Below are 26182 nucleotides of genomic sequence, written 5' to 3'. Positions count from 1 at the left end.
CCTAAATCCCCGCTGTACGCACGGCCCACCTCTCTCCCCAGGACCGAGGTCTGGGGGCCGGAGGGGGGGCTCCCGCTCCCTGCGGGTGACGCCCTGGACCAGGAGGGCTCCTGTTTCTTGATTCTGAGTAACGAGCCTGGCAGTAGCGGAGGGGTCATCCTCAGAGTCTCGCCTGGCGCTGCCTTTACCTGCTGGTGCCCAGTACACCAGTACAACCAGTAACCAAGGCCCCTGGACGTTCTCAACAGGGGTCTCCTCTGTGTAACACATCCGGCCCTGGAGCCCCTGGCCCTCCAGGAAACCGTATCCGAACGCCCGGTGGGGGGTGGGGGCCCCAGCCGCGTGCACCCCCCGCCCCTGGAAATGCTCCTCCTCAGGACAGGATCGAAGCCTGAGTCGGCACAGGTCCCCCCTCAGACCTGCTGCTGCTTCCTCACGCGGAGATGCCATACTCGACGTAGCATCGAGTGGGGAAGTGTCACCAGGCTGAGAGGCACCTCGGTAACCAACTGGTAGTTTCACCCAAATGTATATCCGTGGCAGAGAAAACAGACAGACAGCAGCAAAAGGACAGTCCAGAGCGCAGACAGACTGGGGCCCCGGCTCCGGCTCACTCCCGCCCGTTAATAAAGCTCCTCGTCCCGACCCTGACCCTGACCCTTTCACGCTGGCGCGGCGGCGTCCGTGAGCGCCCCCAGGGAGCCGCGGGGCTTCCCACGCACTGAAACAGGGCCAGCCCGCGCGGTGCCCTTCCCTGCGCTTGTCCTTTAAGCCAAAAAGCCTCAGCTCTGGCAGGCGGTTAAGAGGGAGGGTCTCTCCTCAAGGGTGCCCCTCCCTCTGCTTGCTGAAATGGAGGCAAAAGATGCCACTTCCTCAGGCGGTACTGGTGTGGCACAGACACGCCCCGGCCAGGGAGCAGGACTTGGTTCGGGCCGTCTCCAGGTCTCCTGGCCCCCCCCACAACCTGCCAGGCTCCGGTGAGTGGCCGCCCCGTGTGCTCTGGCGCCCCCCGCTCGTGTCCCCCCGCCCCGCCCCGCCCCCGGCACGGCAAAGCGTTTGCTCACTGCCGGTGCACCTGCCGTCAGACGCTCTGGTGTGGTTTGGGTGTCTCCCGCCCCCTCCTCGGGACGTGGTGAGCGGACTTGTGATGGTTTTCTCTGTTGCTGCCGTTTCAGAGGCCCAGAGGTCATGAGCACCGTCTCAGGTACACGGAGCACGACGGTCACCTTCACGGTTCGCCCTGGGACCTCCCAGCCCATCACCCTGCAGAGCCGGCCCCCAGACTATGAGAGCAGGACCTCAGGACCAAGACGTGCCCCCAGCCCCGTGGTCTCGCCCACAGAGCTGAACAAAGAGATCCTGCCTGCGCCCCCGTCCGCTGCCGCCGCGGTTCCCTCTCCCACCCTCTCGGATGTCTTCGGCCTCCCAAGCCAGCCCCCTCCCGGGGACCTGTTTGGCTTGAACCCAGCGGGACGCAGCAGGTCGCCATCCCCCTCCGTACTGCAACAGCCAATCTCCAATAAGCCTTTTACAACTAAACCTGTCCACCTGTGGACCAAACCAGACGTGGCGGACTGGCTGGAAAGCCTCAACTTGGGCGAGCATAAAGAGGCCTTCATGGACAACGAGATCGACGGCAGCCACCTCCCGAACCTCCAGAAAGACGACCTCATAGACCTGGGCGTGACTCGGGTCGGGCACAGGATGAACATAGAAAGGGCTCTGAAACAGCTGCTGGACAGATAAGGGTGGCTGCGCTTTTCCTTTACAGACTCCTTGTTATAAATAGAGATGGGCTTGCACTGAAGTGTCTGGATGGCGAGCGCCAACCCCGTTCTGCGGGCTGGTCTCCTGCTACCCAGAGAAATGCCGTGTGTCCCTGGCGTGGCTGAGCAGGGGCCTTCAACCCCCCGGCTCTCTTGTGTGGGCTCCTTGGGCTGTTTCTGTCAAAGAGGGGACCAGGGGAGGGAGAGCTTCTAAGGTGGAAAGGTGCGCAGCTTGCCTCCTGCACGCAGGCGACCTGACCTCACGAGGCCCAGGAGATGCCCGCCGCCGCGCGGGCCCCTTGCTCCTGCAGGCAGACCCCACTGCACTCTAGACACATACCTCCCGCGGCCTCCTCTGCCGTCCGGCAGCTCCGCCCGGGCCCGGGCGCAAGGCCTTCCTCAGCCTGCGGCCTCCTCGAGGGCACTCACGCCCACGTGCTCCTTTCCTTCCTGGACTTGGCTCGCAGCGAGATGCCCGCGGATGTGTGTAGCCGGTGCCCCTTTGGAAGGTAGAGAAACTTTCCTCCCGTGGATCCTTTACCCCGTCTCCTCCGACGTGCACCCGTGGTTCTCTGGCCATGAGGTTCTTGGCAGTGGTGGGTTGTCCGAATGGGATCGTGCCCAGCTTTGCTTAGCTTTCTTTCTTTCTTTCTGCAAATCTGTTAGCATAATTCCAAAGTGGCCAAACAGATGTCACATGGAGTTAGTCAAAGCACAAAGTCACGATTCCAAGGAGGAGGGAGACCTGGCCGTGGGAAGCAGCCGGCGTGCAGCTGCTGGGCCCAGAGTGTCCGCAGGAGGGGAGCAGCTGTCTGCCAGGAGCAGCTCCCCAGGAGCGTGGGAAGGGGCTTCTCTGCCTTTCGGCCTTTTTTAAAATCGAAAGCGTGTTGAATTCTGCAAAGATCAGAGCAGGCAAGCAACCACTTTGACACGCAGGATGACACAGGGCTCGCGGTGGGCGTGTGCCGCGGCCACCCCCAGTTCTGAGCCCGGCCAAGGGGAAGCATCACAGCTGAGACAGCCCCTTTGTCCCCCCGAGGCCAAGGAAGACGGGACTTAGGAGCTTCTCCCCTTTTCCTCTGAGAGTCCAGGAATCCCACCAGCTTGTCTTAATAGTACAGCAGGTTTTTTTGAAAACCCAGCGGGTGTGGCGCAGAGACAGAACCCAGGGTGAGGGTGCAATGCAGATGAAGGAAGGAAGGGCAGAGCAGAGAGGTCTCGTGGGCCGTCAGTCCGGCCTCCGGCAAGGCTTTCTTGGGCCCCGCCGCATTCTTTCCCCTGGAGCCCCTCCCCTGTAACAGTACCTCTGATGTCCAAGGGAGGTCGCCACAGGCACACGAGCCACAGGACACTCAGTCAGGGGTCAGCATGCTCTCCCACATATGGAAGAAACTCGGATATCAGGTTTTTGGCTTTTATTATGATTTCAGAACTAGCCTAGCCCATCTCTAATTATAAAAACATGGTTTGTTTTTTTTTCCTTTTTTTCTTTATGCTCACAATCAAGTGTCTGATTAGGTCTGGAACAGCTCTAGAATGAATACGTAAAATTTAGCGATTTAAAATCATCTCTTTCTTTACTGCAAGTTTAAATAGTTGTACAGATAGTTTATAAGCACAATATTTTAAGAAAAAAAAGTGGCTGGTCTACTAGGCAGCCTTTGTGCCACTTCAGTGCTAGAAAGTTAAAGAAAAAAAAACTTTTGTGATTTAATAATACTATTTCTGTGGAATAATTATAAAAGTATGACCTTTTTAAATCAACCTTATTTGGATGCATCTGAACCAGCAGAGCTGTGTTATATTTTCTATCTTTGCTAGAACTTCGTCATCGAAGGACAATTATTTCTTCAAAAGTGGTTGTAATTCACAATGCAGCAGTTTCTCCCAAAACACACACACTCACCACACACCCCGTCTTTCCAGCCACATGCCCCTGAATTGGAAACTGAGTTTTGGACCTTCTTTTCCAAAACCTTCTGCAGGTCCATCTTTGTATCTGAAAGATCCATTCCAACTTGAAATCAATTGAATATTAAGGCGCTTTACTTCCGTGTACTTTCAATTTTTCCATCATGAGATGAACAAATGTTACCCTAGAGAAATTTCAAGCCAAGATACTACAGGTGGCCTGCTGAGGCTGCCCGATAGTTCAGAAAATGTAAAATGGTGATTTGGCCATTATCTGTCTTCCATTTGGTGATACTGCAAAATCCAGTAAGTACACCACCTCACCGTGGCTCTTTTTTCCTTTGCCTACTGTTGGTATTACCTCTCTGCTCGGTGCCAGGCAAAATGCTAGACAGGACGAGAGTAAAGGAGGCCACGGGTAGACGGTAACCAACGGCAACTTGGGGGCGCTGGGGTTACTGAACTCTGGTAACCAGAAGGTGAGAGCTGGCTGCTACTCCCTTTCTTAGAGAGACTTCAAGTCACGTGCAACTGACCGGAAGCAAGCAGACTGAGAGACAAAAGAGCTGGTGACATCGGTTGTTTCACACTGTCTTACTGTAGAAAAGTAACAGGACCCATCAGAACCTGCCCTGACCGACAAAATAAACACATTGCCAAGACGAATCAGTCTCTAGCTCTATTCGCCAGGTTTGCTACAGAAAGCAATAGTTCCTCATTTAAACCACCGCCCACTGTTCTCCCCCTTGGGACATGTCAGGACCAGGCCCTACCCTATGCCCCCCTTTAATGGTGAAACAGATGTTAAACTGCTCATATAAAGATCATGTTAATACTATTCCAGGTTTTAAAAAGATCCACTTTTGTTATATACTGTAATTTAAATAAATTGCATTTACATGCCTAGTTTCTGTAATATTGTGTATACAAAACCAAAATTGCTCAAAATGTAAATTATGTATACCTGCCAAGATACCTTCTCCAGGGTGTCTGTGCACATTTTAAGTAAATCCATATAATATAAAAATGACTCAATGTGACTGTTGATTTGCTGAACTTTACATATCACAAAGTGAATTATTTGTGGTACTTTAGTTAATAAAACAGTGATTTTTTTTTTTTTTCTGAGTTACTGAACAAGCAAGCATTACCCAGGGTGATCTGGCAATGACTTTTTGCGTGTGGGCCACAAATATTGATTTTTTTCCCATTAACAAACTTTTTTGTTTGTTTTTTTTAGAAACATACTTTTCACACTATAGTTTGTGTAACGTGTTCGCATTATCTGTTTCTGTTACTTTTGTGCTTTTATTCTTTTTAGACCTTATTAAAAACAAAAAGAAAAAACAAGCTCCTGTAATTTGCACTTTCTCCCAATCCTTAAATCTCTTGTATGGCAACCAAAATTACTGTAAAACAAAAAATAATAAATATACTATTGCACTAAGGTTGTGGTTCTGATTGCAAACAGTGAAAACTTCCTGAATCAAACAACAAGTGGCCAAGCTTACAATCCAGCCACTTGACCTCTGTGAAGCTGACCAGACGGTAGCTTTCCTCAAAGAGTGAAGATTCGCCTTTCGGTGAGCTAATCTGCCTTGGCTCCACTTCCTTAAAGTTTTCTCAGTGTATGGGTGGAAACGAGTATTCTTTCAGAACTGGGAAAGCGTCACGGCGGGCGGACGTCTGCGAACACTGGCGCTCCTGTTTGTTTGGGACGGAAGCAGAGGGGCCTGGAGGGCGAGCCGGATGCAAGCCTTCCCCCCAAGGGCACAGGCTCCCGCGCGCACCCGTGGTCTTCTTGCCGTGGGGTCTGCAGAACCACCCAGGCAGCCCCACCGGCTGACACAGAGCCACAACGTTTCGGTGAACGAGGCAAGAGAACGCATCTTCTGGCCAAGAACTGAGCCCGGAAGACACGGGCTTATCCCTTCTGCTGGAGGGAAGCATATTTTCAACTTCAATACTGAACCTTCTCTTCCGCCTCACAGCAGTGAAAAGTCACTGTCTTTAGTTCCTGAACAGTTCCTTCTGTTCTGGCACATTCTCCTCTTGAACGGCAGCCACTCTGTTTCTACGTTCCTGAAAACTTCTCGGCCTCGTACCTTTTGTAGTTTACCCGCCCTGAACCCCCCCTGCTCCACCATCCAATGGTTCTTCCCAGACCCTAGCCACCACCCCCATCTTCACTGTCCAGTGGTTTCTTCCAGACCACTTCTTCCTGATGAATGTATCTGTTTGTCTTGTTAAGAAAAAAATAGACACTGGAAGACTTTTTCTTTTATCTGTACTTTATTTGATGCATTTTAATAACCAGTGAACTGGAATGTCTTCTGTATTTGTAGCTATCCACGTACACACGCAAGTAGGTGACAATTCCACAGTGGCTGGGTGACCACAGCGGCTGCATGCATACGGGCCTGCCCGTGCTTTGTGGGGAAGCAGGTAGTTTCCAGGCTTGTTTCTCAGACTTCAGCAGACCTGATCCCTTCGATTTATGATCCACGCCGGATCAGTGGTTTCGTTTCTTTATTGTTCCTGTAACCTGTTTCTACGTTTCACAGTTTTTACCGAGTTATGTTTAAAATTACAACATTCACTGTCCATTGCTTCTACTCTGGAACTCTTTGTTTATAGCAATTCTGAAACTTTAATATGAGCCTTCAAATAAATACAGAAACAAAAAAAAAAAAGGAAAAAAAAGCAAAGTGTGTGCCTTGGGTGTTTTGAACCTGATCTGCATAAAACCATATTGTACTCAAATGCTGTATATTTAATGAAAGGGTAAATATACCTTCACTGTATCAATGTAGCTGATAAAATAGTTATAGTGCCTTGGTTTCTGAACTGAGAAGCCCATATCAATGCACAACGAAAAGTAAAAAACAATTCGAGAAATGAAATGTTGAGAAGACCTAGACATGATTCTGGAGCCTTCCTCATCATAAGACTGTGGGATATACACAGTCATTTAAGTTAAAAAAATAAAAAGAAAATTGAAATAAGATTGTGTTATCAATTAATTTTCCATTAAAAGTGCTCTCCACTACATCACTTTCAGTATTCTCATTTAGTTGAAATACAAAACATGGTTGAGAACTTCCAGGGATAAGAAAACGACATTTTTACCAAGAGTCCTGGGCTTTCAGACCTACTTCCCCACGTGCTGTGTCGCCCCCCAGTGGTACTTGTTGGTAATGCTTATCCAAGTCAGCAGTACCGATCCATCAACTCCAAATTTTGTGAAAAATAAACAAAGTGTTTGTTTTTGGTGATTGAGGTCACTCATCACAAAAGAATCACTTCCATTTTTCGTAAGCTATAGGCGTGGCAACACACAGTCTGTTTTTTAAAAGAAAGACGATGTGAGCAGTACATCAGTCTAGGTCTCAAGGCCATCGTCTGCACATTACGCTGCCCCGCACAGCCTTCGTCACCGTGCAGGCTGGGTGTGAGGTGTAGGAAGAACCGCTGCCCTGCCTGGGGCTAGATTAACCACAGCAACAGTGAGGCCCGCGGGGCGGTGCCGCCCATCTTCCGGGGCCCCTCGGCAAGCGGGCCGGACCCTTCCGGAGGCAGGGCAGACGCCACATGCTGTGTCCACGGCACGCCTCTGGGTCCTCCCGCCAGGTGCCTGTGCCTCTCCACCTCACAAGACTATCAGTGGTGCTGCTGTTCACCGGGCCAAAGGCAACCAGATACCCAGGCTTTTTCATTTCAGTCAACAAACGTAGCCACCATGGGAGAATCGGAACGGGGTGGCTGGGGAGACACGGCCGGGTTTCCCAGGGGGCGCTACTGCACACGCTGCTGCAGCCTCTGCTGGAGGTATGTACCAGCCCAAGAGCCAAAGGGGTGAGCCACCGACCACGGCCGCTGGGCAAGACAGACGGGCAGGCCAGCCCTGGGCCCCGCGTGAGATGGGGCCCCGGGAAACAGCCAGGTGAGCAGGACTGAGGTCGGAGACATCTGATCACTTGCCTGCATCTGGCGGCCGGCACACCCGTTCTGAGGCTCCAACACCTCAAGCCATCCTGCCACTGTCCACTCAGAGTCTTCCTTGCCAAGGAACTTAAACGGAATTAGATGTGTTCTTCAAACCCCAGAACACAGAGGGCAGGAAGGGAACACAGCCCTTAAAGCTCCAGGGAAGAGACCACAGCACAAGGCAGAAATCCATTACTCCTGTGCTGTGGTCTATGTGGTAATGGCCTAATCCATTACCTCCTGAGAGGGGGTACAGGCTGGAAACAACAGTAAATCTCTCCACGCCAGGCACCATTCAGAGCACTGCACCCCTAGTGTCTGTCAGAGCCGTGAGGCAGGAACAAACAGCCCCATTTTACAGATAAGGAGACAAAGTCTTGCCAAGGTCCACAGCGAGCGCAGGACCAGGACGTGCTGTAGAGCTTCCACAGCTACGCCCACTTGTAGGGAAGAACCCCGAGGAGTGCTGCTTGTGTCAGGATCTACCACTGGTGACAAGGACACATCACTCTGCCCCCCTCCAAATGCATCTGCGAAGAGCCAGGGGTCCAGGAGGCTGGGCAAGCTGGAGGATCCTCCCAGATGAAACCTCTCAGGGTTGTGAAAAAGGGAGATTTAATTCAGAGGCAACCCGGTTACCTTACTTCCCTTGGCTAGAATCAGGGAAGCCTGGACCTCAGGATCCCAGGTTTTCACAGTGCAAAGACATGATATTTGTAAAATGACCCCCGGCTTTGAGCCACGTGACACGTGGCATCTGCTTTTATTCCCATCAGAATTCCCACTCAAAGCTGATTATCTCCTTTACCAACGAGGAAACAGAGGCTCAGAGAGGGCAGATGCCACCTCCCGCGGGGCACAGCAGCTGGAGACTGTGAGTCCTAACGAGGGAGCGGCCCCGGCCCATTAAACTCATTAACTCTTCCTGCCCTGGCCCTGAGCTACCCCAATTCCTCCCAGCGCGTTCCTCTGTGGCCTAAGTCAGTCCAAGCCCGTCTCTATTGCTTGCAGCTGCAGCTTCCTGGCTGACACAGCGCCTGACCCCGATGCCAGTGTGTTTTCTCCCACACCCTGCAGCCTCCTTCTGCAGTGAGAACTGGGGCAGCCCCTTCCTCTCCCTTCACTACCCCCCTCAGTGGCAGAGACAAAGGCCAATTGAAAAGGAGTCACCGAGCTGCAGAATGGGTTTGAAAATGAGTCTAACAGGCCCACACAGCTTTGAAGCTTCACATAAAGCCAAAGGCAGGGAGCGGCGGCTTCCTCCCTTGGCCTTGGAGCCTGCCATCTGGGCAAGCTAAAAATAAAGGCTCCTTTTTCAAGCAAGAGTTTATAAATGTGACCACAAAGGCCCTGATGAAGACATCAAGGCCCTGGAGAAAACCACATGGCCTGAAACCTTTAGCACCCCACCGGCTCGCCAGGAAAGCCCAGCTCTCCCTCTCCCACACAGGCACCAATGACCAGCTTTTTCTGGCAGCGGCCAGGAGAACGAAGTGGAGAGTGTGGGGGCTTTTTATGGTGGCAGGGAAGGAGACCATAAAAGGAGAAGACTGGGTATAACACAAAGTACAGGCCGCTGTGTATTCACAGTGGCAACACACAAACAGAAACGGTCACGCGGCTCCCAGCCCTGCCATCCAGCCGCGCGCCCCCAGCGTCCCAGTGACCTCGGTCCGCCCACCTCTCCAAGCCTTTCCTCATTGCTCACCTTTTGCTCCAGCTGCATCCCCACCTTTGGGCCTCCTCCGTGCCCAAACCTGGAATGTTCTTCCCCCTCTCTGCGTGGCGTGGACCACCAGATTTCAAGTAGAATCGCCCCAATCACGCGCTCACATCTCCCCATTTTCTCTTTTCATGGCGCTCATTACTACCTCAGATTGGCTTATTAATTTGCTTATTGATTATCTGCCCCCAACAAACACACACACACACTTCTGGAAGATAAGCCCCACGAAGACAGTAGCTCTGCCTACCTCATGCCCCGCTGTCTCCCTGGCAAAGGCAATGTCTGCACAGGCCTTCTTCCAGGGGCCCCTAGTTGCCGCTCAAGCCTCGGGCCCACCGCAGCCATCCTGCAGCCACTCCGGCTCCTGAAGCTTCCATCTGGGCCTCAGAGACCTGGGAAAGACAGAGACTTCCCTAGTGCCTCCAGGGACTCCTCCCGAGCACTGCCTGCCCCTGTACTGACCCTTCTTGACCCCTGGCCGGGAAAGTTACTGGGAATCCTCCCCCGGCCCATCCATGTTTCTGCAGCCCGCGTCCTAACCGTCTGCGGCCCCGCCACCCCGTGAAACCAGGCACCTCCTCTATCTAGAGCGATATGCCTCCCAGGTCCTGCCCCAGTAGCGGCTGCTGGGGCAGAAATCAGAGCCGTTCCCAGGCGGAGGGGGTGGCAGCTCCTCCCCAGGGAGGCGGTGGGTCACCAGGTGGGGAGAGAGGCGCTTCCCAAATCCCTCACCAGCAGCTAAGCAGACGGCGCTGGGCCGATGCCCGGGCTCAATCGCCTCCTGCCCTCTGCCTCGCCTGCCACGGGCCTTCCACACGGGATGGGCCGCACCAGGCAGGTGGAAAGCACCAGCACCATGGGGGAACTCGGGGGGTGGCTGGGGGGACGGAATCCCCCCGGGCCGGGGCTGGGAGCGCAGTGATTCTCCCAGAACCGGGTGTGTGGCTAACTAACCTCAATTCCCAGCTTCTGGAAGAAGGCGCCCGTTCTGCCGTCCGCTGGCGCAGAGCTGCTCCGTGGACCACAAAGGCGCCCGCGGTTGGCGGGGCCTCCGCCCTCCTTCGGGGCCCCAGGTAGCCCCGGGAGCCGCTGCCAGGCTCCAGGTGGAAATGGGGCGGAAAACGGAGTGCAGAGGGGTCACAGGGACCGGCCGGGCATCGAGGGGCCTTGCGCGCCATCTCGTCGGCCGCCTCCACCCCGCCCGCCCTGGGCACGGCCGATGTCGGAACCGCCTCCAGCCCGGGACGTCTGTGCCACCCCAGCCGCCATCCCCAGGGCCTGCACCGGTGCCCCAAGGCCCCGGCGGACCCAGAGGAGCCAGTGGACCCAGCAGGCCCGCAGCCTAGCCTCGAGGTCCTCCGCTCTTCCCTTAGGCGGACGCTTGAGCAGAGCGCAGAGAACGCTGGGGCCTCGGGCCACGTGCCCCCTGTGAACCAATCACGACTGGCAAAAAAAGGACCACGGCGCACGTGCCCACTGTGAACCAATCACGACTGCCAATAAAGGACAGCGGGGCACGTGCCCCATGGAGACCAATCATGACTGGCAAAGAAGTGTGAATCCATGATTAGCCCACCTGAAGCAGGCCGGGCAGCTTCTGACCAATCCGGAGGCCAGGAGGCGGGCCATGGGCGAGGCGGCCCCGCCCACCTGGAACCTCGGCTCTGGAGACGTGGGCGTCTTGGCCTTCCTAGGCGCAGTGGGGCTTGGGAGCTACAAGTGTTCTCCAGGAGCCAGCCCTGGGGGAAGCGGGGAGAGCAGCTGCGGAGGAGACCGAGAGCTCCACCCTGGCTCCCTTTCCTCGGCGAGGCCCATGTTCCCCCGCCCCCGCCTGTCCCCACGCCCACTCTCAGCTGCCAGGCCAGGGAGACTCCTCTGTCGTGGGGCTCAGACAGCCGTGCGACCCCCGCTTTTCCATTGCGAGGAGCACACCGTTGAGGGTCATTGTCGTAATAGATTTGTCGTTTTGAGTTTCAGGGCCTCACAACCACAGTGGGTGTATATGGAGAAAGAATTACTGCAGTCCTGCCGCCAGACTTTTAGCACCTAGGCGAACATATCGCCTTCCCTCTCTTCAACACCCATCCCCTTACCTTTCTCCAATCACGATGCGCTTGCACTACATTGCTTTCCCTTCCCCCAAGCCTTGTTACAGGGTTGCAGTGTCCCCAGCTCTTCGTGGTAATGGTGGTGAGGTATTCTTCCCTAAAGAATAAACTTACCCGGCAACCCTCCAGCTGTGCAGCGTCGGGGTACAGCTGAAGTGCCACAGTGTCCTATTTGGCTGTGTGGCACTGAGTGCATGCCCCCCGACTCTCCCAGGGGCCGTGGCGCTGCAGTTTGCCGAGGCTGCATGGGGACACCTCTGAGGGCAGCCCATCCGGCCACTCCGAATGCCCAGAGGCCGCCTCCATCCCCCTGAGCAGAGGGGCCGGTGGTTTTGCCCTGGGTGACCCCCCCACCCACCCATGGTTTACTATCCAGGGTGGGACCTCCTCATCTGGGAACCAGTCACCCGTTTCCCACCTGCACCAACCACCAATGAACCGAGCAACCTCTGGGCTCCTCAGTGTTTCCATCTGAAATATGGGCTGACAATCACTGCGGCCCCAGGACCTTTGTGGGGGCAGATGAGGTCCTGCATGGGAAATTCTTTGGCAATGCGAAAGGGAATAAACACACACAGGCTGAACTATTTATTTAACCAGGAGGTAAAAATACATGTGGTACAAAACTCAAATCAGGCAAAGGCATGTCTCCCTGCCCCACTGGGCTCCCCAGACCCGGGGGGGCCCCACCCCAAAAGCCTATTAAAGATTCCTTGTGATTCTTTCCTGGCCGGGTGCATACATCTGGAAGCATATGCGTATGAATCATTTAAAAAACCCAAATATATCTCACTCTACACACTGCTGGGTACTAGTCTTGCTCTTTTTAAAATTATTATGAAATATATTGGGCACGCCAAAAGGATGGGGAAAAAGGGGCACCCAGGTCCCCACCCAAATGAAGACACCAAACACCACAGGTAGCTGTGGTGTTTGGTGTCCAAGCCCCTTGCACCCTCCCTCCAGAGTCTACCTCCTTTCCTCCCACCCAGAGGTAACCACTGCCCTGAGCTTGGCGTTTATCATTTCTGTGGATGTGTTTATATGTTTATTGCTTGTGTATGTGTCCATAAACAATATGTAGTATTATTGTGCACATTTTAAAGCCTTATGTAATTGGTCTCTACTTCATGCATGATAAACCCGCAATCCTTATAAAGAAGGAGAACAGTGCCCGGCACTCAATCACCACGCAGTTGTGTCCGCTGCCATCATCAGCGATAGTATCCTGATTATTGGCATTCATGAACTCTGCAGCTGTTCCAATACGACTTTTGAGATTCATCTAAGATGACAGATGCATCTCTAAATCATTTGTGGTCACAGTTGAGTAGTATTGTATTATATGCATATATCAAAATTTATTTACCCATTCATTTGTTGATCCATCTTACAGAGTATTTCCTTTTTTTTTTTCTATAAAAACAACGCTTTTCGGGCTTCCCTGGTGGTGCAGTGGTTAAGAATCTGCCTGCCAATGCAGGGGACATGGGTTCGAACCCTGGTCTGGGAAGATCCCACATACCGCGGAGCAACTAAGCCCGTGCGCCACAACTACTGAGCCTGCGCTCTAGAGCCTTCGAGCCACAGCTACTGAAGCCCGCGTGCCTAGAGCCCACGCTCCGCAACAAAGAGAAGCCACCGCAATGAGAAGCCCGTGCACCGCAATGAAGAGTAGCCCCCACTCGCTACAACTAGAGAAAGCCCGCGCGCAGCAACGAAGACCCAACGCAGCCAAAAATGAATAAATTAATGAATAAATTAAAACAAAACAAAAATAATGCTTTTCAACATTATGCTCAGTGAAAGAAGCCAGTCACAAATGACCACATATTGTATGATTCCATTTACATGAAATGTCCAGAACAGGCAGATCATAGAGACAAAAAGTAGATTACTGGCTCCTGGGGCAGAGGAGGAATGGGGTGTCACTGATAATAATACAGGGTTTTTTGGGAGGTGAGGAAAATGTTCTGGAATTATATAATTGTGACATTTCCGTAACACTGTGAATGCACTAAAAGCTATGGAATTGTACACTCTAAATAAGTGAATTATATGGTAGGCAAATTATAGCTCAATAAAATCTGTTTTTGAAGGGAAAAAAATGCTTTTCTAAATGTAATGCGGGATCCCAGAGTGGACCGTGGAACAGAAAAAGGATGTTGATAGAAGAATTTTTTTTTAAGTCTTTATTAAGTTTGTTACAATATTGCTTCTGTTTTATGTTCTGGTTTTTTGGCCACGAGGCATGTGGGATCTTAGCTCCCCAACCAGGGATCGAACGCCCACCCCCTGCATTGGAAGGCGAAGTCTCTAACCACCGGACCACCGGGGAAGTCCCTAGGGAGGAATTTATGAACTCCAAATAAAGTCTGTCATTTCGGCAATAGTGTGGCACGAGTGCGAATTTCTTAGCTTTAATAAATGGACCGTGGCTAAGTAAGAGGTTAATTTTGAAGGCAACTGTTAAAGAGTACACAGGCATTCTCCATTTTTATTTACCACCTTTCTGTAAATCTAAAATTATTCCAAAATTTAAAGTTTGTTTAAAAAATTTAAAAGACAGTGCTGCTGGGAACAGCCATGTGCACGTGTGAGTGTGCCAGGCGAGCGCTCGGAGGGAGCGGCTCCCCCGCCCTGCCTCCACAGGACTGCGGTGTCCATTCTTTGGTTGCTGACCGTTCCCCTACACAGATGTGCCACACTGCGTCGGACGGCCCCTGTGCAGGGAAACTTAGGTCATCTCCTTAGTGCGCACGCACGTGTAAGCACACCCGTGATAACGCCTTAGAGGGAGAACTGTGGGGTTAAAGGGCATCTTATACATTTTGATTAATACCTGAAAACGCTGGCCCCTCCCGGATGGTATCAGCGCATGCCCGTCAGCATAGCAACATTCTCCAAGAGGGAGGACAGGCCCATTTTTTGCTGGATTCAAATGAGAAATTCAAACATAAGTAACATACATGCCTTGTAAGATACACCAAAATTTAGTGAAAGCTGCAGTAAACACTGATTATCTTGGGGGGCAGGGAATGAATTAGGAGTTTGGGATCAACATATACACACTACTCTATGTAAAACAGATAACCAACAAGGACCTAAACTACAATGGAAAAGAATCTAAAAAATGAATACATATATATGTATATATATAAAACATATGTGTATATTTAATATACATGTATATATATGACTGAATCACTTTGCTGTACACCTGAAACTAATGCATGTAAATCAACTATATTTCACTAAAAATTTTAAAATATATATATATTTTAAAAACCCATTGATAATCTCACACTGTTTCTCAAGGTAAGGAATGGGGAACAGGTCAGCTGGGTGGTTCTAGTTCAGGGTCTCTCGTGAGGTTTCAGCCCTGGTCTTGATCAGGACTGGCTGGGGATGGAGGATTCGTTTCCAAGGTGACACTCACACAGCGGGAGGCCTCAGTTCCTTACCACCTTGCCCTCTCCAAAGGGCTGTCTGAAATTCCTTATGACAGGGTGCTGTTGGCTTCTCTCAGAGCAAATGATCTAAGAGAGCAAGGCAGAAACTTCAGTGTTTCCAAGGCCCTATGTTTGGAAGGGACACTCTGCCATTCTCACAGTACCCTATCGTTATGCAGGTCAGCCCGATTCTATGTGGGAGGGGGCTGCACAAGGACGTGGCACTAGGGGGCGAGGACCACTGGAAGCCATCTCGGAGACTGGCTCTGAAAACATCACTGCACAACTGACGGATGAAGGCAGGACTAGAGAAAATATTTCAGTCAATACTATCATAAAGCGGCAGGGTAAAAGGATGTAAGAAGAGGCAACAGGAGGAATCAACTTCCTCAATGTAATAAAAAGCATCTACAGAATGGATTAAAAAAAATGTGGTACAGATATACAGCGGAACACTACTCAGCCATAAAAATAACATCATCTATATTGTTTTTCTAGATTCCACATATATGTTAATATACGGTATTTGTTTTTCTGACTTACTTCACTCTGTATGACAGTCTCTAGGTCCATCCACGTCTCTGCAAATGACACAATTTCATTCCTTTTTATGGCTGAGTAATATTCGTGTGTGTGTGTGTGTATCACATCTTCTTCATCCATTCCTCTGTTGATGGACATTTAGGTTGCTAGGTTTAACATATTTTCTATCAAAAGTCCCATCAAGATTTTTTTATAAATTTATTTGTTTGTTTATTTATTTTTGGCTGCATTGGGTCTTCGTTGCTGCACGCAGGCTTTCTCTAGTTGCGGCGAGTGGAGGCCACTCTTCAGTGTGGTGCATGGGCTTCTCATTGCAGTGGCTTCTCTTGTTGTGGAGCACGGGCTCTAGGCATGCAGGCTTCAGTAGTTGTGGCTCGCAGGCTCTAGAGCGCAGGCTCAGTAGTTGTGGCACACGGGCTTAGCTGCTCCGCGGCATGTATGTGAGATCTTCCCGGACCAGGGCTCAAACCCGTGTCCCCTGCAATGGCAGGCGGATTCCTAACCACTGCAACACCAGGGAAGTCCGTTTTCAGTAATTTAAATATGAGGGCTTTTTTTCTGAGATTACACATGGAGAAAGGTAACCCCAAAATACAGAGGGTTAAATTCCAAAAATTTAGGAACCCTACTCAATATTCTGTAATAACCTATATGGGAAGAGACTCTGAAAAAGAGTGGATATATGTATACGTATAACTGATTCACTCTACTGTACACCTGAAACTAACACAACATTGTAAATCAATTATACTCCAATATAAAATAAAAGTTTTAAAAAAAAAAAAACAAAAAAAATTCCAAAAAATTTACTTTTCTTTGTGGCATTCATCCGTAAGGACTCTGGTGCTGAGAAGTTAAGTATCATGTGATGTCCGGTGCCTGAAGGATGCTCCCAGCAAACACGAAGCCCTTTTTGATGCGGCCCTGCCTGGGTCTCCGCCTTCAGTGTTCACCATTCTCCATGAGGGCCTGAGGTTTCAGCAACACTGAAGCCCCGTTCACACAGTCTCTGCCCTGCTGACCCTTCTGCCCAGAGCACCCTGCATCTCTAAGATGCAGCCCAAGCCCGACCTCATCCCAGAATCTTTCCCTGACTCCATCTGCCTGCCATCCTCTGGATGCCCAGGGCTCCTGTGTCTTTCACACGTATCAGGACTGTCTGTCTGTCCCCACACCGACAAACTTCAGGACTGAGACTCTATCTCTCTCCCTCTCTCTCTCTCCTTTTTTAACACCATTCATCATTTTAGTGTACAACTCAATGGCATTTACTACACTCACAGTGTAGTGTAACCACCACCTCTATCTACTGTCAGAACATCTTCGTCGGGACTTCCCTGGTGGCGCAGTGGTTAAGAACCCGCCTGCCAATGCAGGGGACACGGGTTCGAGCCCTGGTCTGGGAAGATCCCATATGCCATGGAGCAACTAAGCCCGTGCGCCACAACTACTGAGCCTGCGCTCTAGAGCCCGCGTGCCACAACTACTGAGCCCGCACACCTAGAGCCCGTGCTCCGCAACAAGAGAAGCCACTGCAATGAGAAGCCCGTGCACCGCAACAAAGAGTAGCCCCCGCTCGCCGCAACAAGAGAAAGCCTGCATGCAGCAACGAAGACCCAGTGCAGCCAAAAATAAATAAATTAAATTAAATTAAAAATTTAAAAAAAAATCTTCATCACCCCAAAAGGAAACCCCATGCCCCTTAGCAGTCACTCCCCGCTCCTTGTCGTCCCCCAGCCCCTGGCAACCACTAGTCTGCTTTCTGTCTATGGATTTATTGAGGCTGTCTTTTATTTCTACGTCACCAATTCTTATGCAAAAAGGCAAGAATATATAGTCAGTCAGCCCTCCATATTCATGGGTTCTGTCTCCTCAGATTCAACCAACCACAGATTGAAAGTATGTGGGGGAAAAAAATTCCAGAAAGTTCCAAAATGCAAAGCTTGAATTTTCCATGCACCCAGCAACTATCTACATAGTACTGACATTGTATTAGGTATTATACATAATCTACAGAGATTTAAAGTATATGGGAGAATGTGTATGGATTATTTGCAAACACTAGGCCATTTTACATAAGGGCCTGGAGCATCCACAGATTTTGGTGTCCGTGGGGGTCCCGGAAGCACCCTCCCCCCTCCCCGGGATACTGCGGTACAACTATAGTAGGAAATACATCACTGCTTTGCTCAGAGAGGGCAACCAAGCTGTACGGAGTTATTGGCACCATCTAGTGGTCAGTTTGAGGAACTGTCTTGCTAAACCTCCTCCCCTTCTCTATTCTATCCACGCCCCTTACAGGATCCTGCCCAAGCTTGCCCTTTCCAGCTCCTTCCCACAATCATTCATCTCCTTTAGGCAAAATCTCCACCAAATACCACACAACCTCTTCCCCCACCCAGAAATGAGGACTAGACAAACGAGTGATGTCAGGATCTCTCTTTGCCAGTGGGCAGATTTTCACAAACACAGCCCCCCTTTCCTTGAGGCAATGTCCCCTTAGGGACCCAAGCCCTACTCACGTCCTCTGTTCCAGCAGCACACCTTGCTGGACCTAAAGCCTCATCTCCTGCCCCATGTGCCTAGCAACCCCCCCAGGCTCTAGGTGCAGGTACTGACGCATCGATGACCTCGTGGTAATCGGGATGTCAGGGCTAGCTTTCTGTTCTGTGTGCCTGCTTCCTCTGCTGTTTCACCCCTAAAGATGTTCTTTACCTTCTTACAGGCTGGGCTCTGCATTAACAAGATGCTTGTTAAAATTTATCTAACACTCTTGGTGTTTTATGGCAAGAGGGTTTTCATAATGTCTAGTCCCAAATATTTCCAGAATTGAAAGTCCTTGTTTGAATTTCCCATGAGCTTGTAGAGAATCATTTGTGTATTTTCAAGAAAGGAAGCAAACAAAGGAGAAAAGGAAGAAAAAAGGGAGCCATTCACTGGAAGTAAAATTAAACACAAGCAACAACAAAAAAAATGTTTTCACTTACTAGATTGTCAGAGATTTAAAATTTTTACAATACTCATATTTGGCAAAAATACGAAGAAACATGCTCTCTTGTGTAAGCTACAGCAAACCTATTTACAGGGAAATTTCCTACTCATCAACCCAGTGAATCAATTGGGAATTGTGTTTGCGGTTACAACGGATACTGAAAATAACAATGGTTTAGATGGAATAAGTTTTATCAATTTAAAAAAAAAAAAAACACACACACACCTGAGCTGTGAGTTGAGTTTTCTCAGGTTCTTACTGAACTGAACCTGAACTGGAGACCACTTCTCAGATAGCTCTGACGATCTGCTCTGAGAGGAAGGGGGAAGGGCCAGTCTGTATATGGCCGGCTACAGAACATGTGCAGCCAAGCATACATCTCAATAAAATAAAAGGTCACTGTTGGGACTTCCCTGGCGGTCCAGTGGTTAGGACCCAGCACTTTCACTGCCAGGGGCCCAGGTTCGATCCCTGGTCGGGGAACTAAGATCCCTCAAGCCACGTGGTGCAGCCAAAAAACTTTTTTAAAATAAAAATAAAAAAACAAAAGGTCACTGCTAGTCACAAGCAACAGGTATCCATCTCAGTTAATAATTTGTGTGTGTGTGTGTGTGTGTTTTCTGTGTATGGGAAGATGCAAGAATCTGGGTTCATTAAAATTCTTCTGAGATATCTATCTATGTGAGGGGCCTGTCTTTCCAAAGTACAGAGAGCCTTGTCCTTTTCTTCATCCTGAATTCCTCTCAGGGTGCACTGTCCATCAGCAGCTGCAGTGACTAATGATTTGATCCTTGTAGAACTGGATGGTGGGCATCATTCTTTATTTTACAGTTTATTTCTCTGCCTCATTAAAAAAAAAAAAAAAAAAAAAAGTACTGAAGCAGGCAAGACTAGTGTGGCAGCTCCATGACGTCATCATGAACTCAAGCTCTGTTTCTGCTCTGCCATCCTCAGAGGGGACCTTCAAAGTGCCTCATAGTCCAAAACAGCTGGCAGAACGCCAGCCATCACACCCATATTCCAGACTATAGAAAGGAGAAACAAGGGAATGGGAACTGGCTGTGAATGGGCATGGGATCAGGGCCTCACCTACGAGGAACACTGGCCGAGGGGAACGACTCTGATTTGAAGCCACTTCTCAACACTCACACCACGGCAGCTTGGGTCACTCGCTCAATCACTACATCAGCTGCAGATCATTGATCCAGCATCTTCTGGGAACCTGATATCGGCCTCGTGGGGGAGGAGAGGGAAAACAGGGACCCTGCTCTTCAAAAACAGCCTAAGGATGGGAGATGAGCTCCTCGTGGCAGCTGTCACGAATGACCCCAAACCTACTGGCCCAGAACAGAAGTCTATGACCCTACAGTTCCATAGGTCAGCATCCAGCGGGGGTCTCTCTGGGCTAAGATCAAGGTGAGGGCGGGGCTCGTGGCTGCAGGAGGCTCCCGGGATGAACTTGTTCCCTTGCCTTTTCCGGCTTCTAGAGGCGCCCCCAGTCCTTGGCTCGTGGCCCCTCCCCCCACCTCCCAAGCCAGCACCGGCGGGTCGAGTCCTTTTACAGGCCATCACTCTGATCCCCCTTCTGTCTCCCTCTTCCACTCTTAAGCACCCTTGGGATTACATGGCACCCATCGGGTAACCCCAAACCAAGGCCAGCTGATTAGAGACCTTACTCTCCCTTTGCCATGTAGGGTGACACAGTCACAGGCTCCCAGGACTGGCACGTGGACATCTTTGGGAGGTCACTATTCTGTCCACCCGAGGGTTATCAGGCCTACAGAGACGTTCACACGCAGCTCCTCACACAGCCCACTCGGGAGGCGGTGTTTCCATTTCTTTGGGTTTTTTAAAAAGTTATTTATTTTATTTATTTATTTTTCGCTGCGTTGGGTCTTTGTTGCTGCACACGGGCTTTCTTTAGTCGCGGTGAGCGGGGCTACTCTTTGTTGCGGTGCGCGGGCTTCTCACTGAGGTGGCTTCTCTTGGAGCACAGGCTCTAGGCCTGCAGGCTTCAGTAGTTGTGGCACGCAGGCTCAGTAGTTGTGGCACATGGGCTTAGCTGCTCCGCGGCATGTGGGATCTTCCCAGACCAGCGCTCAAACCCGTGTCCCCTGCATTGGCAGGCAGATTCTTAACCACTGCGCCACCAGGGAAGCCCGGTGTTTCCGTTTCTAATAGGAGGTTTAATCAACAGAGAAAATACTGACATTAATCTAGAGATGGCGGATGTTAGCGGGAAATCTCTACAGCTCACAAACGACAACTGAACTGTCCCAGATGGTTTTGAACATCACGGAAAAAGCAATATTGTAACTCTGATAGTGGGTAGGAAAAAAGATGCTTCTCAGCCAACCTATTTCTATTTGCCTACATTCCCTTCCATTTGTCATTTTAACAATCACAGATGCAGAGTTTGTCTTCCCAGGGTAGAACAGACAGGTCAGAAGAAATATCCAAAGGGATATTGGAAAAAAAAAACCAAAACAGAATTTGAAACCTGGGTCTGAGAGGATAAGATTAGGGCCTCCTAATGTTTCAGAAAAAACAAATTCCTGAAACGTATTGTTATGTCTTATTGGTAAGATGCATACACTCTACCCATCAGATCCTTAAGGTGTATCCTGGCAAAACACTCCAAATTCAAGCATGGAGAATGAGTCCTGAAGCCCCTGCCTGGGAGAAAAGAGGACGTCGTTTTTAATCCCTTTTTCAGATGAAGAAATCGGGGCGTAAAGTCAAGCAGGTGCACGCTCCACGCGGCATGTCCAGGGCGCAGAGCATCAGAACAGGGCATCCTTTCCCGAGAGGCCCCACCTGCCCGCCAGGCTCTGCAGTCAGCAGGACACACACAGACACGTCATGCAGACACGGCCAGACGTAGTCACAGGCAGAGACAGGCTGGGCAGACGCTGGGCCAGCGGGGCCTTCCTGCACCTGCCTTTGTCACATTCTGCCCTCACCCCGTCGTGGGGAAACCTCCCTGCCCCGTTTCTTCAGGAGCGGCGTCCCCCGCAGGCAGCTGCAGGCAGGGCAGCCCGACTCCCAGCACTGGGGCCTCCCATCGGGCCCTACACATTGCCGTGGGGGAAGGGGCCTCTCAGGCTTGGGTCCCGTAAGCAGAGCTGGCCAAGGGGCAGCACGAGTGTCCAGGGGGCAATGGTGCTACCTCCAGGCTTGAAGGGGCTCAACGGGACAACTCAGCACCACAAGAAGGTTCCACAGGGGGGTCTGGTGGGAAGGAAATGAGCCCAGGAACTCAGGCCCCCAGCTCCCAGGAGAGCCCAGGTGACCCAGGTCAGCTCCCACCAGACCCAGGGAGTCAGGAACACGATGGGGGGCAGCCAGGGCCAACTTCCAAATTCCTGAATTTTCAGAGAGCGCCACTGTAACAGTCCTCCAGTTTTAGCTTGAAAACAAAAGGTCACCACCACACCTGCCTGAGGGTCTAGGCAGCCCGCCAGGCCAAGGTCCTCAAGAGGGGGCTGGGGAGAGCACATCTTCCAGAAGCTTCGAAGCTCTCGTTCCGCCACACGAGCCGCCTGCAAGGGGAGCCCTGCCTACCGCCTTGGAAACCAGGGAGCCGGGTTAGCACGCAGCACACCCCACCCCTCACCGTCGGAGGCTCCAAAGCAGGCACCTGTACAACTGCGAGCGGACCACCGCTCAGCGGGGCGACCTGGGTGTGTCAGTCCTGACGCTCCTCTGCTGCCGCCCACGACCTCCGGTGCTTCTCGGCCGACGTGGCGGCTGCGACCCTTCTCCCCCCGCCACCCGAGCCTGCCCATCCTCCGCTCGGCGCCACCGTCTCCTGGACACGGATGGCTGCGCCCCGAGGAAAACGATACCTTTGGCTACACTGTAACCACTTCGCGATCTATTTTGAAAACTGTAATTCAGAAATGAGTTTTAAACACAGCATTTTCCGTCTTGCTTGGAATCCTTGCACAAATAATTGATAATTCGAGAGTTAAAATATTTCATCTCCTAAAAAATACCTTTTAAGGAGCGTGCCTCTTCAAAAGGGAAGCTAGTTGGCCCAGAGCTGATAAATACAAGGCTTCACCTCGCTGGGTGGTGACAGCAAAGCCGTCCCCCACTGTAGAATGAAGCGACCAAATGCAGACCGAATCAGCAGCAAGTGGATCAAAAAAAGTTTATTTTGAATATTTAATTTAAAAAAATCATACCTATGAGGTGTGCTACAGAAATTTAGATACAAGAATTGCATATAAAACCCGACCTAATCGTGGTAAAGCAAATGCACTTCAGGAAAGAAAACGTGTACCTCATGGTCACTGGCGTCCCAACACCAGACACTTCCACATGGTCCCCCGGGAGGACACTGCCCCGACCACGTGCGGGAGCTGAGCTGAGGGGCCTCCCGGTCCCTCCCGGGGGACGGGCTCCCCACGGCGGCCACGGGAGCGTCTTGGGCCACAGCGCTCCCTCTTGCTCACCTCACATTCTCAGCCAAGTCAATCCATCAAATTTTGCTGTCACTTAACATGATATTTTGGCAAAAAGAGCACGGCCTCCTTGACGGGAAGCATTTCTGCGGTTCACCACGGGGAAGGGACCTGCCTTCCACCAGCAGTGGCTGTTTCCCCACAGGGCGGACACAGGCCAGCTGCCCGGGGCTGGGGACAGCGGGAGGACAGTCTCTAAGGGACTGGTGACACTGCAGCGGGGGGGCGGGGGCAGGGGCCCAGCAGCCCTCCTGGAGGCCGGGCGTCGGGGGAGGCGAGAGAACGAGGGAGGACAAGACGAGGAGGGAGACGCGGAGAAAGGCGGGGTCTTTGCTGAAACCCAGCAAATACTGTGGGATTTCACAGCGCGAGAGGCTTTTCCGACCGAGCGGACAGCTCCCGTACTTTCTAGCGATTGCCCACAATTCTGACTTCCTATCAGGCCCTCCCTCTTCCTCCAAAACCCTGGGCGGGGACTCCTGCCCCCACCTCGTTGGAGCGGAGGGCGAGAGGCGGGCAGGGACAACTCGCACTCAGGACCAAAGGTCCCCGAAGTGGTTCCAGGCAACAGTTGATTTGGCAAAAAAAAAAAAAAAAAACCTTAAATGCATAAAAACAATCACCGAGTCCTCCAAGGAGCATGATTACAATATATTAGCAAGTTCTGTGGCGTAAACATTTTCAAAAGCATCGGCAAAAGTATTAAATATAAAAGCAGTATGCATACTCCCCTCGGCACCCTGAAGAAAACACCAGAAGGCAGGCGTGGCCACAGACAGCGAGGGCGTGGCCAGCTACCTACTGCCGCAGCTCGACGTAGTTGGCGGGGAAGAGCCCATACCTGCCCTTGCACAGCCCGCGCCACCAGCCATCGTCAATCATCTCGATGTTGGTGATGATGTCGTCGGGGTCGAAGGAGATCTCATCATCGCCCGCTAGGGAGGAGGGCACAGAGAGAGAGCAGCGGTCACACTCAGCGTTCCCTGCTCAGCCGCCAGAGGAAAACCCTCCAGCAGCCCTCGAGCTGGCGGCCTCCCACTGAGGCTCCACGGGAGTGCAGGGTTCTGCGGGGGGAGGCTCGATGTGGGTGCAGGGTCCCGGGGGTGCAGGGTCCTGGGGGCGGAGGCTCCTTGGGGGTGGAGGGTTCGCTGTCTCCCCTACTCTATGAAGGGGGCTTTGCACGCACAGGGGCGGATACAGAGACAGGGCGGAGCCCTTCAAACAAAACCCTAACCCAGAGCAGATGAAGTGTGGCTGAGGGAGATACAGGAATTCCTTGCACTGTATCTGCAACTGTTCTATAACCTTGAAATTGTTTCAACATAAATTCTTTTTAAAAATTGTAAATAACGCTCTGAGAGATTTTGAAGAGACGAACCACTGGAAGCCCCGCCACCACCATTTCCGGCCCTTGGGGCGCTTCTCACCAGCTTGGTAGTCGTAGAGGGCAATGGCTGTGATTCCAAGGTCGTTCTCATATTCATCGTAGGGACCCTCCTCTAGAATAAACCAGAACAGGGTCTGAGAAGGAAGCAGAGCTGCACTCTCACTCCCGTCACATGCCCCTTCCTAAGGTCCGGGTGGAGGAGCCAGTCAGGAGAGAACGTGGCAGGGGCGCCGAGCGTGAATCGGCAGGGCGCACCGTGGGCCGTCGGGCACCTTCCGCCAAGGGGAGGACCCGGCCCCGAGGAGCGAAGCCCCGCGTCATTCTCTCGATAGAGGCACTGACCGTTTTCAGGGTGTCATGTTTTACACTTTAAAGATTTAGCACTATTTTTAGGAAAGGTCATATCACGAATAAATGAATGGCAAGCAGGAGACAGCTGATCACACCTCACGCTGTGCTCAGGGAAGGTGAGAGCCCTGCCCTGGTGTAGATTCTGATACTGATTTTCACGTCACTCCAAGTGGGAGAACGGACTTGTGTTAAATCTGTCCAAACACATTAAAGGAAACCTCATCTCTAGAAATCAAAGACCAATTTGAGTGTTCATCCATCTATAACATTTTCAGAGTGTGCAGAAATCTCCCTCTTCAGAGACCTCAACGTACTCTGGCTTCCTGGAAGACCTCACGAGCTTCTACCCTGATACAACAACAGCAGAAGCCCCTTCCTCCACGCCCACCCCTCTCAGCGCCCTCAGCACAAGCAGGGATCTCCTGGAACCCCCCGGGAGGCCAGGCCAAGCCCCCCGGGGTCCGGGGCCCGCAGCAGGAGGAGAGGAGCCCCGCAAGCCCGGCAGAGGTGGGGCAGGTCAGTCAGCAGGGGGCCAGAAGCAGAGGGGGGCGCAAGGCGGGAGACCCGCGTACCTGCTTGGTAGTGGCCCGGGGCCTCCGTGCTTTCGTAGACGGCCTCCGGGGCATAGGCCTCCTGATACTCGGTGGCCTCCGTGCTGTACACCGGCTCGGGCTCACCGGTGTAGCTCGGCTCGGCCTGCAACGGAGCTGCGGCCTGGGGAGAGTCAAGGAGACAGTTCCCGTGGCCCGCGCCGGGTCATGACCACGGCCACACGGCCAAGAGAGACACGCGGACCACTCTCAGCCCCGGCTGTGACGAGACAGACACGGGGATGGGGCGGCGTCACCTGCTCACACCCGCGGACGCCTGGGTCCTAACGTGTCCCGCAGCGCCGAGAGGGCCAGGCTCCCCCTCACAAGCCCGTCCTCACACCCCCGACACCCTGAGTCCTGCCGTCACCAAAGACCTGCCGGCTGCGAGCGCCCCACTTTCCTGGGGCAGGTCTGGCCCGTTTCCTCTCTGGGTCCCAGACCTCCGAGGCCTCCCAAAGCCCCCGAGGGCGCCCAGCCCTCCCGGGCCTCTGCCAGCAGCTCCGCGCCATCAGCCCATCCCACCGGCTAGGGCAGCTGAGCCCGCGGGTGGCGGGTTCCATCCTCACGGAACCCTCCGTGGAGGTGAGGCAGGGGAGGGACCAACAAGTCGCACTCAAGAGGACATCAAGAGCGCTCTGCTGACAGCCACCTGAGCCGCGACCCCAGTTCCCAACCATCCACCACCAACAGCGGCTTCAACCAGCGTTTCCGACCGGGGTCCACCTGAGGGCACCCTCGCGGGTCAGGAAAGGAAGGCGCACACAGAGAGCCCCGGGGAGAGCCGGTGGTCAGGCCTCAGCTTCCCACAGAGGGTGACAGAGGGGTGCGGCAGGCCGGGAGCGCTACTCCAGAGGCCACAGGGCGGGGCTCCACCCGGGCCGGCACCGGGCGCCACTC

The 26182-nt window shown here is 52.3% G+C and overlaps 2 protein-coding genes across 7 annotated transcripts in view; one reads left to right on the top strand and one right to left on the bottom strand.

Annotated features, from left to right (window-relative positions):
• The window catches only part of SHANK2 (SH3 and multiple ankyrin repeat domains 2), a 559042-nt gene extending 549717 nt beyond the window's left edge, over positions 1–9325 (top strand). Inside the window, exon 26 of the mRNA XM_082476803.1 lies at positions 1176–9325. Within this exon, the coding sequence (XP_082332929.1) occupies positions 1176–1746 (571 nt within the window). The 3' untranslated portion in view covers positions 1747–9325. The remainder of the gene's footprint in view (positions 1–1175) is intronic.
• A 13291-nt stretch (positions 9326–22616) lies between these two features.
• Positions 22617–26182, bottom strand: part of CTTN (cortactin) — a gene marked incomplete at its 5' end in the record, with an annotated part of 33747 nt that continues 30181 nt past the window's right edge. For all 6 annotated transcript variants that reach the window (XM_082409676.1, XM_082409674.1, XM_082409672.1 and 3 more), the window contains 3 exons: positions 22617–23889; positions 24382–24453; positions 25265–25406. In XM_082409676.1, the coding sequence (XP_082265802.1) occupies positions 23753–23889; positions 24382–24453; positions 25265–25406 (351 nt within the window). In that variant the 3' untranslated portion in view covers positions 22617–23752. The remainder of the gene's footprint in view (positions 23890–24381; positions 24454–25264; positions 25407–26182) is intronic.

The sequence above is a fragment of the Balaenoptera physalus genome (genome assembly GCF_965194825.1).
Source record: "Balaenoptera physalus genome assembly, chromosome: 10".
Classification (NCBI taxonomy): Eukaryota; Metazoa; Chordata; class Mammalia; order Artiodactyla; family Balaenopteridae; genus Balaenoptera; species Balaenoptera physalus.
Note: the sequence above shows the minus strand (reverse complement) of the source record. Positions and strands in the feature narration are given on the sequence as shown.